Raw genomic sequence first — 14,166 nt, forward strand, 5'->3', positions numbered from 1 at the left:
GCCCAGACCAAGGGATGGGCCTGGTGAGAGGAGACACCACTTCCTCCTAACCCAAAGCCTTTGAGGGCTCCTCACTGGGCCCACTCAGAGCTCCATATCTATGTGTCCCCTGCAGGTACACTGCATAGAGGACTGGGTCCCATGGGAGTAAAAGCAGCTTACAGCAGCAGAGTGGGGGACCATAGGGTCTGGGGATATCATCACACCCTCTCAACAGCGGGTCAAAGATGCACGAACCCCAGACACCAGATGCGGGACCCATTGTAGAAATACTGCTTTAGGGTCTTTTTAAAAAGACTCCTGCCCAAAGACAGTCTTCCAGGACCTGGATCCCTCAGGAGAAAAAGTTGGAGGAGTGGATACAATGTGAGGAGTGGGCAGGGACATTCAGCTAAAGGCCAGGCCCCTGCGCAGGACGTGGGAGTTATATTCAGAGGGTCTCGGCAGGAAAGAGTTGACAGGAACCATCAGCCAGACCCAGAGCCCACAAAGCCAGCTTAGAACAGTGCTAGCCAAGTGACAACTTCCCATGCCCCTCTCCTTTCCTTCCGGCAGCTGGTGAGTAGGGCAGGAGGTGGGCGAGGGAGAAGGCCGACCCCCCACTCCTGCGCTGCCTGCCCCTGGGCCAGCAGGAACAGGGAGAGAAGTGTGCCCTTCCACGGAGGAGCAGAGTGCTGCCGAGTAACCAGCCGGAACCCTTGACTGAATGCAATGACTGCGTTCAGACTGTGCTTGCTTCTCAAAGTGCCAACTATGATTTCCACTTGTTATCTAAGGGTGGCTGGAAAAGTCACGAGAAAGGACTACTGCTCTGGGCAGGCTGGAAAGGGCAGTGCAAGACAAAAATAAAGTGGCTTTCATGATTACACCCTTTGAGTTGGACAGGTTGAACACGTTAGTTATGCACACAAACTCAATTCTCTCCAAGGCTCCTGCCAGCTCTAAGAACCTGTGACTTCTAAGTGCAAATGAGCATTTCTTTAATTAAAAAATACTTCAGCTGCACTTGCTATGAGCCAGGTACTGGTCAAAGCAGCTCATCAGTATCAACTCAGTGAATCCTCATGACAACTCTACGAAGTAGGGATTATGAGCGTCTCTGTCTTACTTATGTAGAAACAGAGACACAGAGAGGTTAAGTAATATGCCCAAGGTCACACAGCTAGCAAGTGGTTGAGCCAGAATTTGAACCAAGAATGTTTACAGCCATAGACCAGAACAGGGTTCCTGTCCAGACTTCCACTCCTGGGTATCTACCCAAGAGGGAAACCTCTATCCACACAAAGGCTTGTATGCGAATGTCCACAGCAGTATCGTTCACAACAGCCCAAAAGTGGAAACAATACAAATGACCATTAACTGGCAGATGGGTAAACAAAATGTGGTCTATACATACAAGGGAATACTATTCAGCCAGAAAAGGAATGAAGCCCGATATGTGCCCTCGAAAAGATGATGTGAAGTGAAAGAAGGTAGATGCAAAGGACCACATAGCGTGTCATGCCGTTTGTCTGAAATCTGTGGAGCAGGCAAATCCATACAGACAGAGAGCAGATGAGCGGTCACCTGGGGCCGGGGTGGGCACGGGGACTGACTGCAAAGTGGCACAGGGACCTTTTTGGGGTGATGGAAATGATTGTGGCAATGGCTGCACGACTCGGAAAATCTAACCAGAAACCATTGAACTGTGCACTTCAAATGGGTGTGTTTTGTGATACGTAAGTTATACCTCAATAAAGCTGTTAAAAAAACAAAAGCAAAGGAGGCTGACCCCCGCCATCACGGCCCTTCCTCTTGTTCCAGTCGGTTTACACCTATGGTGAAAACCCTTCGGAGGAACACAGGGGGCCAGGGCTTCAGGCCAAGAAGTTGCCCGAAGCCTTTGATTCTCCTTCCAGGCTCCGACGGCCTCCGGGTCATCTGCGTGGAAAAGCCCCACTGAGTTCAGCCGCACCCACCTGCACCCACCGCTAGGACTTCCGCACCACCAGCTGAGGTTTCTTTACAGAACTGCTCTGTCTTGCAAAGAGCAATTGTATGCAGGGGAATTTCCTACCCAAAATGAGACCCCTTCTTTATTATCCCCCAAACACCCCTGCGTTATTTTGCAATGCAAAATTCATGCCTCCTCAAGCCAATTACTGGGGAAAATGTGATATGCGAACATGAATTATACATGTGTTTTCTTTGTGAATTTTTTTTTCTCCTTGGGGATGCTAATTATGAGATAAATTGTTGGGGGTTTTATGTCTTGAAATAACTTCTTGTCATATCAGAGTCCCTCTTGCTACATATTGCCAAGCTAATTGGTGGCTTCCAAAGAGGAGAATATAAGTCATTTTCAATTAGGGTATTAAAAAGATGTGCCAGACACACATACGTACATACACACACACACACACACACACACTCATCTATACATGTTGATATATGTATATTTATATCAGAAAACAATGAATGAAAATTCAGTACACTCTTTCTTTGGGAGATTGTCCCTGGTGTAATATTTTCCCATTTTGAGGGAAATGGGTATTGTACCTCCCTTGGTATTACAACTGAGAAGTCATTTCTGATGCATAAAAGTTCCCCCTTGAGACAGGGAACATGGCTCCACTGTGGGCGTCCAGTGGCCAACATACAACAAGTCTCTTGTTGAAGACAAGTCTTTCAGTGCTGAGATTTTATTCACCCAAACTGGCCCCTCCAGAGCTTGGTGCTAGAGGGAGAGAGCACAGTCATCTGTCTTTCACAGCTTATGTCAGAGCTATAATACTATAAGCGCTGTTTCATAATTCCATCAAGCAAAATCTGTGTGATCCTTTTATTACCCCTTAGGGGACCATAAACCTTTACTTATTCAAAATCACGACTTCTTTCCAAGGATCAAAGTTTTTACTATAGCTGCTTTTAAGCAGGAACGTCAAAAAACTATAGGTAGCTTTTGAGCATCATTCTACTCATTGGTCTTGTAAGTGGAAAGCTAGCTGGCAATTTTATACCACTCTCTGAGTTCAGTCCCTCTCAACACTTAAATGATTCCATTACTGACACATGGAAAAGAAAAGCCAATTCCTCAAACCCACTTAGAATACCATACTGCCAGAAGAATTAGCCTCCCTTGGAAACACAATCATGCCAAAGCACAGGATACCACGATTCACTAAACTAACAGACTATTTTTATGATAGACCAATCAAATGTCCTAAAAAGTTGTCTGAGGAATTACCCACGATTCTAAAAAATGTGCATTAACTTCACAGAGAGGTTGCCATTTTATGATTGCTTAGAAACCCTCAGCAAACCTCAAGCAGAGCACTACACCCACCCGACCTTTGAAGACAAAGAAGAAAGTAAGGAAACCTTGCCGCAAGTAGCTGGCTCAGTGCATCATCATGGCAGAGTTCAAACAATTTGAAGTTGGGGACAATACACCGTCCACTTCAATGATCAATTGCTCACACTGCACTGAGGTGCTCATAAGTAACTCTCGAAGGACTGCAGCCTGCCCAGCAAGCCTGGCTCCAAGAGAGCCGCCCACACCAAGCTCCCTCTTGCTTACCAGCAAAAGTCTCCGTACATGGATTCACTCCTGCAAGACGCTTAGAGGTTCCAAAATCGGAGATTTTCACCACTCCGCTATAGGTATTCACCAGGACATTATCACCCTGTAGAAAAGGAAGAACGTCAAATGCTTAAAGACAGACTTAAACAAACTAACACGAAACAGCTTTGGATCTTAAGAAACGGTCACAAGTCTTAGGAAGACTAGACTGCACTCTGGGGACTGTCATGCTCAATCCTTTCCCGTCTGTGAGCCGGTCGACCTGTAGACACCACCAGCAGCTCACAGGGTCTGAGACGCACAAATGAAGCCTCATGGGCTCAGACAAGCAAGTACCTTGATGTCTCTGTGCACAATCTGGTTTTCATGGAGATACTTAAGGCCTTCTAGGATCTGCTTGGTGTAAAACTTGATGGAGGGCTCCTTCATTGGCCCCCATTTTGATCGCAAAAGAGCAGAAAGGCTTCCTGGAAATGGACACAGCAGAAAACTCGTCAGGGTGACGAAGATTCCATTGTAAAAGCTCGGGGAAATAAAATGAAGTGATGGTGCTAACCTAGTGGAAGCACTCGCGCCAGCATCACTGTAGCTGCGCTAAACCCACTGCGATTCCTCCCTCTCTGTTGTCTGTTTCCCAGCCGTGCAAGCAGCGCAGCCAGAGAAGGACTGGAGGCGAATCAGCACATCGGCCTGAGCCGAGGGGGAGGGTGAACAGGAACCCCTTGTGACCCTGAAATTCAGTGGGGCCACCTTCGGGTACGCAAAGTCAGGAGGAGAGCACGATGCTCTCTGAACTTGGGAGGGCTGGCCCAATGCTGAGGATCCTGCACAAGCGTCTCAGTCATTTGGCCTGGGTCAAAGCCACGTTTTATACCTCGCCCTGACATAAGGGGTGGACAGGAACAGAGTGAGGGGCCCTTCAGGGTAACAGGGACTAGGATTTGAAGAGATTGGGTCTCTCCATCCTCATTGTGAGAAGGCCCCAATGCCAGGTCACAGGGGCAGGACCATCTTAACAATCCCCTCCTCCAATTAGACTATTAAACATTGAACCCTGGGGCCAAAACAAAACCTCTCTTCACTGCACGCTGACCACCCGTTTCAGAGGTCGTCATGCAGGCCCTCGGGCATCAGCCAGTGTCATAGGCGCAGACCTTGCTAGGCCTCAGTGTCCCTGTAGACGGAGACGCACATCTATCTCCAATTCTGTTGTCAATTCTGTTGTCCTCACTCCTGGAATATCGATTCACGTGAACAGCAATGAACAGTATGTTCCGCTAGACTATGAGCAACTTGAGGGAAGAAGAAACTATATTTATTGTAATGTAACCCTCAAAATCTAGCCCATTGCCTGGCTCTTAATATATACAGTTCGGCTCTTAATAACTAACTGTTGGTTGAATGAATGAATGAATACAGATTTCTAACTGAAGTTTTTACATTTGTATTCAGATCATAATTATCATTCTTCTTATTATTATCTTTTAAATGAGCACTTACAGAGTTCTTGTTCTCTGCCAGGTACTGTTTTAAGAGCTTTACATACATTATCTCATTTAATCCATCCCAAAACCCACTAAGATAGGGTCATTATTACTCCAATAATTATTAATTACTACTCCAATTATTATAGTAATTATTATTACTCCAATTTTACAATTAATTTATTCAATCAGAAAACTGAGGGCACAGAGAGGTAAAGAATTTGCCTAAGCTCACACAGCTTGCAGATGGAGGGACTAATTCACACTAGACAGTCTGGCTCCAGCTCCGAGGAAGTTCTACCCCCGCACAATACTGCCTGCATTTGAGGATTTTGTGGATAAAGCACTGGTGTTTGATTTCACTGTCAACATGCTATTTTGAAATGTCATTTAAAAAACCTCTGTCCTCTCTTCTCCAAACCGTCTTTAATCTCCTAGACTGTGAAGGCCTCAAGGCTGGAGACTATGCTTTATTCATGTCTCCGTCTCCAGCGCTCAGCCCAGCGGCTGGCACTCAGTAGATCCTCGATGAATATTTGATGATTGAATTAACAAGGCAGAAATAGACTGTTTATGTGACATTGGCAAGTTTGTCTCCAACTCCTCTGAGAAACAAATGCTCTCCCACATCTAAAAGGTCTGTCATCTTGTAACTGGCAGGAAGGATAATGATGTTCACATTAGATTTTTGTCAGTGATTTTCAGCGTGTGAGACCGGAAGACCAGTGACTACTCACCCCCAGGCACCTGCTCCATAAAGATCTTAATGTAGCCATCCTCGGAAACAGAGCCAAGGTACTGAACGATATTGCGGTGCTTGAGGTACTTGTGAAGGGCTATCTCCTCATGCAGAGGCTGAGAGTACCTAGGAGGAAAGACAGAGCCAGTGTCACCTGCCAAATCCCAGGGGCTTGGGGTCGGCCCTGCACCTCGCCAGTCCCCGCCCTGCTGCTGGCCATCCCTTCTTTCTGAAAACGTTCTCTCCCTTGGCTCCCATGAGACTACTCAACTTCTCATCTGTAAAATAGGAGATGATAATACCAGCCATGCAGGGCTGCTGGGGGCCAAAGTGTGTCATGTTTCTTAGGCACTCAGTGGAGTGCCTGGTGTGTGGTAGGTACTCAGTGAATGACTGCTATTGTTACTATCGCTAAGGTTAGGACTTGAATTCTCCAATCATCCTTTGCATCTCTCAACAGCCCCTCTTCCTCTGCCTCCCATGAAGGGTGGTGTTCTAGAAGGTTCTGTCCTCAGCTGCCTTCTAATCTCATTGCACTGTCTCACTCCAGACTACAGCAACAGCCACCTAATGGACCTCCCAGCCTCTGGCCTCTTTAGTCTATCCTCCCCCGGCCACCATATTCCTTCTTCCTAAAACACACACCTCATCATATCACTTCCCTTCATAAAGTCCACATAAAGACCAGATTGCTTAACATAGCATCAAGGGCCTTCAAACTCAGGTCAGACCACATCTTTTAAATTTTTGCCTCAGCACAAGAGCACCCCCGCCCCACATCCTACATTCAAGTCACAATAGACAATTTGTTGTTCCTGAATACACTCTGGGCTTTAACAACTCTGTTCTTCTCTTAGCATAGAATGCTTTGGCCTCCTTTTCTGCCAGATGAACTTCCTCAAAGGCCAGCTCAAAGATGGTTTATTTTCTCAAACTTGCCACAACTCCCCCCAGAAAAGTAATTCACTCCTCTCCTATGCTTTACAAACACACTCTGTACTCCTCTATCATGGCACTTGTCATTTTGACTCCCAGGCAAGGTATCTGCATTCCCTACCAAACCGGGAGCACTCTGGGATAAGGAGAGTATCCTAGTCACCTTTCAGTCCTCAGTGCCAGCCCAGAATCTGGCACAGAGAAGGTGCCCAATATCCTAAATTCAGCCTGTAAATTTAGGGAACAAAACAATACAGTCTCGAAGTTCCCTTCTAGCTCTAAAATCCCAGGAACGACTATCAGTGATGAAAAGCTGAAACAACTATTGCAACCAATTGAAGGAGGTGGGACATAGCAATTTCCCCCCCAAAAACAACTGTTACACCTTATCCGTCATGAGAATAAGAGACACAATACTGGACGAGGAACTCAAGAAACTGGCTCCTAGTCTTGTTTCCTCATGTCCTTGGAGAAGCCATTTAATCTTCCTTAGCCTTGGAAGAAGTTAGATGAGTTCGTTTCAGGCCCTGTCTTATAATTCAAATATCATAACACACAATCCCACTAAAAATGAACGGATGAGCAAACTAATGAGTGAGTGAACGAAGGAATGATGAAGGGTCTTACAGCTGCTAGACATGACTTGCAACCCAACCCTGATAAGTCATTGACCACCTGGATGGAGGGAGGTTTGCACGTGTCCGTCAGTGTCCAGCACTGAAGGTAACACTGCAGCTATGGTCTGACCACACCTGGGGAGCATGGAGCTCTTTCTTCTGCCATGGCCATTACTGTGCATGTAGCTTCTCTACAAAAACACTTGACAGTCAACACTGCAACATTCTTGTTTAGAATTAGGTGGGTTATGAATTTAAAAAGGAATAAACACTTAATTAGACTCAAAAAATGTTGAAGAAATAAGTTAGTAGTACTGGTGGTTTAAAAAAAAAAAGCTCAAAATCTACAGGCGAGATTGAAGGCAGGGTATAGAAAAAGTCTGTACTGCAAAAAGCTAATTTTCTTTTCACCACATTTAATTTTCTATAATGATACATTAGAATAAATAAGTCATTTAAAATTCTTACGATATGAATTAAAGTACTGAGTCACATTTTTAAATATTTGCGAACAACTATCTATGTAAAAATGTATAACTTTAGTCCTAGTTGATGGGTGGAAATAAAACTACAGTTTTCTCTTAAAATATGGCTCTGCAATCCACATGCCTCGGAGTGAAGTTGCTCCATTTCCTCTATAACATGCGGAGAACAAAAGCAAATGACCTTTATTACAAAAGAATTAGAAAGTTTTGGATGACATCCTGAAATCCTTTCATCCTGAAATCCTCTGCACCGTGAGTTGTGGGCATGGGATTTGGGTGTGGAGGTGGCGACTGAAGAACGTGGAGGGCCACCCCTACTTGCCTGCTATCTCTCTCTGGGATTTCTTTGATGGCTATTCGCACTTGATTGCTCAGATCTCTTCCGGCATATACGATCCCGTACGTGCCTTTCCCCAGCACAACTCTGTCACCCTTCACATCGTGGTCATACTCATACTGAAGAAGGAAAAGCAACAAGATAAGAAAGTACACAACGTGTGGTAGAGAAGCCCCAGGAGAGACCAAACATTGTCCCACAATTTTTCTTCCTTTATAAATAACATGATTGGAGCACCAGGCAGCTCACATTTCTGAGGTTATGTACTTTTCATTAAATAATTACTTTAAAGAGGTAGAATTCTCAGTTACTCATATATCCGTAGCGCGATTTTATGAAACGGAATCCAAGAAATTTAAAAATATGGCTCAGGTGTAACTTAGCTGGCTCACCTTTTGAAGATTTCTTCCCACCGTAATGCTGCAATTTAAAAATGCTTCTAAGCATGTCAAGTACCCCCAATAGGTGTCCTCCTGCATGATCCCTTAGCTACTTGTCAGGAAACAAACCTCTTTCTATAGCCCAGAAAAGAATTGAAGGTCAATAAAATTAAAATTGTCTTACTAGAAAGTACATATGCGGGGCTTCCCCTCCTTCCTTTTAGATGTATGGATCTGGCATTAAACATATACTGCAAGAATTTGACCTAGAGTTAGGATTGCTATTTTGTTCCCCCAATCTTATCATCAAAAGTTGTTGTTCAACATCACTAATTATTAGGGAAATGCAAATCAAAACTACAATGAGGCATCACCCCACACCTGTCAGAATGGCTATAATTAACAACAGAGGAAGTAAGTGTTGGAGAGGATGTGGAGAGAAGGGAACCCTCATACACTGCTGGTGGGAATGCAAACTGGTGCAGCCACTATGGAAAACACTATGGAGAGTTCTCAAAAAATTAAAAATAGAACTACCATATGATCCAGCTATCCCACTGCTGGGTATTTATCCAAAGAACATAAAATCAATAATTCAAAAAGATATATGCACCCCTATGTTCATCGCAGCATTATTCACAATAGACAAGATGTGGAAGCAACCCAAGTGCCCATCAACTGATGAATGGATAAAGAAGATGCGGTATATATACACACAATAGAATACTACTCAGCCATAAAAAAAGACAAAATCAAAATCATCCCATTTGTGACAACATGGATGGACCCTGAGGGTGTTATGCTAAGTGAAATAAGTCAGACAGAGAAAGACAAATACCATATGATTTCACTCATGTGGAAGATCAACAAAGAAACACATAGATAAGGAAAACAAATTGGTTGTTACCAGAGGGGAAGGGGTGGGGGGAGGGCAAAAGGGGTAAAGGAATACATATGTATGGTGATGGATAAAAAATAGACTATTGGGGGTGAGCACAATGAAGTCTATACAGAAAGTGATATATAATAATGTACACGTGAAATTTACACAATGTTATAAGCCAATATGACCTCAAAAAAACAGCTGTTATACAGTTGTATTCCAGTTTGTTCTTCTCAATGATTAAAACAAATGTAATTCTAGGCTGAGCAATGCTTATTGAAAGTAGAGGCAGCAAGGGATTCTTTCTGTTATTTTCTATGCTTCACTATGCCTACTCATAGAAGTACACAGAAGTTGTGAGTGTGTGCAGGTGTGTGTGCCCTTTCCCATCTACTTCTAGGGGTGCTCATGACAATTAAGATTACTAACAAGTCCCCATCACTGTCTGATTTAGCCAGACATCAGCCTGCTCCACAAAAGGCTCCTATCTCACACCTTTCTCTGCCCCTGCATCTGTTACCTTCAAAGCGCATCACTCAGTTCGTTTCTACACCAAACCTTGATTCTAAGCTAAGAATTCGAGTACCTGACTCAATTATTAAAATGAATCCCTTTGATATTTTCTGAAATAAACCTCAAAGAATTAATTTCAGTCAACTTGAAAGTATAGTAAAATCTCATTAAACTGTAATCAGTGGGAAGGCCTGAATTAGTGGCAACTCTGAATAATCATGTAAGATTTAAACATATGTGTAATGGTGTAGTAACTGGACTACAACTGTACTGTCCAAAAGAGCTTAAGATGATCCCACTTTCTAAAAAATGATATTAAAATTGTTATATTTAATATATTATACACAAGTATATATAACTGAAGTCATTTTAGGCATAAATGAAAAAGTCTGCTACCAGCAGGTCAACTATTTCTCTTGTAGTCTCACAAACATTATTAACCAGTTAGAAAAAACTTTTCCATAAGATGTGCACAAAAGGAAATTTTAGTCTAGTCCTTGCTAAATTTTTCTTAAACATTCTGGCTGAGAAGATTCCAAGGTAATGAGGTTTTTCTATAGAGATGTGCTAAATTTAATCTTTGAAAGTCATGGATAGTGATGGCTAGCTCATTCATGAATGAGTATTTTAAAATACACACATAAGGAATTTTCACACAAAAATTGGACATTGTCTTTAAGTATCAAAGACACAATAAATAACTTGTCCCATGTTCTAGGTCTTCCGTGACTCACCTCTAAGGTGTCCCCGTCGGTCTCTCCCTCCAGCTCCACTGTACTGCCCACTGCATTGGTTATCATCTCTTTGACCAAAAAGCAAAACCTAGAACAGCAAATGTTGCAAAGATGCTATTATGATCACTCTTGTTCCTTACCTTTAACTTAGCCTTATTACATTAAACTGTGATTAAATATAAACCAAGCTCTTACAAGTTCATGGAACAATCAATCCACTTCTTGATTTGCCATGGTACTTTAATGGTTGTCTAATCTAGTTCAAATATCCACATTATACATGAATCCCCTCTATACAGTATTCCCACCAACCGGTTGGCCAAGTGATACTTGAACACCTCTAGTGATAGAGGACTCATGACCTCACACGGCAGCTCATTCTTTGGAGAACTCAATGAGAAATGCTTCACTTATATTGACCTAAGACTTCTTTTACGTGGGTTCCACCCACAGATTGCTTAGAATTATTCCCTCTTCTGTGCAACAGCCCATTAGAAATGTCCACAATTTTATTATGTCCTTGTAATTCTTTCCTCCTTGTTCCCTCAATGTTTCCCCCAGGACTTGTTTGTGAGTCACTCCACCAACAGGTAATTCCTCAAAGGTGGCCCTGGATTACTCAAGTCTGGCCCTGAGACCAGTGTTCCAGGGGTGATCTAATGAGTGCTACAGCCGGTAGGACCATCGCCTCTCAAGGTGCAGACGCTCTAGTTCTTAGTGAGAAATAAGGGCTTATATAAGGGGAGGGGGGAGGAGGAAATAAAGAAGGTGGCCTCATTATTCTGTTCACACAGATGAAGCTTAATATCAACTATTACCCATAAATGCTTCTCACAAGATTGATGTGCTGCTGGGCCACATCAACCACTTCCTAGACTTGTGTACTTGTTACTTTGAGAACAAGTAATTTGACTCATTAGAAAACTTTTATTCCGTATTCTCTCTTAGGATGGCAGGGAAGAATACTGTACACTATAAGATAATTTCCACAAAACAACAAAATATTCTTTTCTCTAACTAACCCATCCCACCTTTGCTTCTTCTAATCTTCGAAAGCTGGGAAATGCAACAGTCAGTCTTCTTAGGAAACATATGGTATGCACTCACCAGAATAACTAAAATTTAAAAGACAGTTATCACTTGTTAAGAATGTGGAGCAACTGGAACTCTTGTACATGGCTGGCGGGAGTGGAAGTTGATACAGCCACTTTGGAAAATCACTGGCAGTTATTGACCAAAGCTGAATATAAACGTACCCTATAACCCGGTCACTCCACTCCTAGGTATATACTCAACAAAAATCAATGTATATGTTTGCCAAAAGGCATGTACGAGAATGTTCATAGCAGTTTTATTCACAATAGCCCTAAATTGGAAACAATCCAAATGTTCATGGATAGAACAAATTGTCGTATATTCACAAAATGGAACACTACACAGAAATAACAAGGAAGAACTGATACACGCATCATGGCTGAATCTCATGGATATTATTTTAAGAGAAAGAAGCAAGAAATAGGAGCACATACTATATGATTCCATTTATTTGAAGTTTAAGAACAGGCAAAACTAACCATTGGTGATAGAAATCAAAATAGTTACCATTGGGGCGGGTTAATGACTGGAAAGGGGCTTAAGGCACCTGGGGTGCTGATCTGGGGGATGGGTACACAGATTTAGACATATGTAAAAACTGATCAAGCTGTATACTTAAAGGCACTTTACACACTTTACTTGTACTAGGTTACACCTCAATTTAAAAATTATTAAAATGGATGACAAAAAAATAGCATTGAGGACTGAATGAGAGTCAGAAAGATAAACTCTGTAGTAAAGGGATGTTCTGCCTAGTATTTGGCAGCAATTTTCCAACTCTAAATTGAAGGTTGTGACCCAAGGGTTCCCCTGTCTGATGTTTAGTCTGATTTCTAAATATTTTGTGATAATGATTGTCTCAGACACACTGCGTTAAAATGTTCTTAAATTGTATGATACACTCAACAAACTAGGAGTACAAGGAACTTCCTCTACCTGATAAAGGCTATTGATGAAAAACCTGTCACTAACATCATGCTTAATGAGGAGAGACTGGATGCTTTCCCCCTAAGATCAGGAACAAGACGCGGACATCTGCTCTGCCACTTCCACCCCACATTATCCTGCAGAGTCTAGTCAGGACAATCATGCAAGAAAAAGAAATAAACGTATCCAGGTGGGAAAAGAAGAACTAAAATGATTTCTATCTGCAGATGACATGATCTTGTATACAGAAAATCCTAAGGAATTCAATAAAACCATTAGAACTAACAAACGAGTTCAGCAAGGTTACAGGATACAAAATCAATATATATAAAGATCAAGGGTATTTCTATACACTAGCAATGAACAATCCAAGTTAAGAATAAGAAAACAACTCCATTCACAATAACATTGAAAAGAATAGAATACTTAGATATGTATTTAACAAAAGAAGTATAAGACTAGTATACTGAAACTAAAAAAATTGTTGGAAGAAATTAAAGACCTAAACAAACAGAAAGACATCGCTTGTTCATGGGCTGGAACACTTAACATGTTAGGATGGCAATGCCTCCCAAATTGATGTACATATCAAATGCAATCTCTGTCAAAACCCTAGCTGCCTTTTTTTTCAGAAATTGACAAGCTGATCCTAAAATTCACATGGAAATGCAAGCACCCACAGTAGCCAAAACAATTCTGAAAAACAAGGACAAAGTTGGAGGACTCACATTTTCTGATGTTTACAACTTAATACAAAGCTACAGTAATCAAGAAAATGTGGTCCTGGCATAAAGATAGACACATAGATCAATGGAACAGAAGTGAAAGTCCAGAAATAAACTCTTACATTTATCGTCAACTGATTTTCTAAAAGTGTGCCAAGACCACTTAATGGGAGAAAGAAGTCTTTTCAACAAATGGTGCTGGGACAACGACTTATCCACATGCAAAAGAATGAAGTTGCATCCCTTACCTCATACCATACAGAAAAATGAACTGAAAATGGATCAGAGACCCAAATATAAGAGCTAACACTATAAAACTCTTTGAAGAAAACATAAACACCGAGAAAAACTTGGATTAGGCAAAGCTAGATGTAACACCAAAAGCACAAATGACAAAAGAAAAATAAATTGGACTGTATCAAAATTTAAAATTTCCTGCTGCAAATGACACTATCAACAGAGTTAAAAGACAACCCCTAGAAAGGGAGCAAGCATTTGCAAATCACACATCTCATAAGGGACTTGTATCCAGAATATATAAAGAACTCTTAAAACTCATTAACGAAAATACAAATAACCCAATTAAAAATGGGCAAAGTTTGGAGAAATCTGAAAACACCACTTTCACCAGGTGAGCCAAGTTAATATCACCAGTAATGAGACAAAGATATTGTATGTCTCCTGATGTGATGCACTGAGAAGGACACGACATCACTTCTGTGGTATTCCTACCCAAAATGCTTAACGCT

The 14,166-nt window shown here is 42.1% G+C and overlaps 1 protein-coding gene across 1 annotated transcript in view; it reads right to left on the reverse strand.

The window, feature by feature from the left end:
• Positions 1–14,166, reverse strand: part of MAP3K15 (mitogen-activated protein kinase kinase kinase 15) — a 124,151-nt gene that overhangs the window by 18,484 nt on the left and 91,501 nt on the right. Inside the window, exons 14-18 of the mRNA XM_023634219.2 lie at positions 10,671–10,758; positions 8,146–8,279; positions 5,784–5,911; positions 3,899–4,029; positions 3,560–3,665 (exon numbers count right to left, since the gene is read on the reverse strand). Of these exons, the coding sequence (XP_023489987.1) occupies positions 3,560–3,665; positions 3,899–4,029; positions 5,784–5,911; positions 8,146–8,279; positions 10,671–10,758 (587 nt within the window). The remainder of the gene's footprint in view (positions 1–3,559; positions 3,666–3,898; positions 4,030–5,783; positions 5,912–8,145; positions 8,280–10,670; positions 10,759–14,166) is intronic.

Source organism: Equus caballus, chromosome X (genome assembly GCF_041296265.1).
Source record: "Equus caballus isolate H_3958 breed thoroughbred chromosome X, TB-T2T, whole genome shotgun sequence".
Classification (NCBI taxonomy): Eukaryota; Metazoa; Chordata; class Mammalia; order Perissodactyla; family Equidae; genus Equus; species Equus caballus.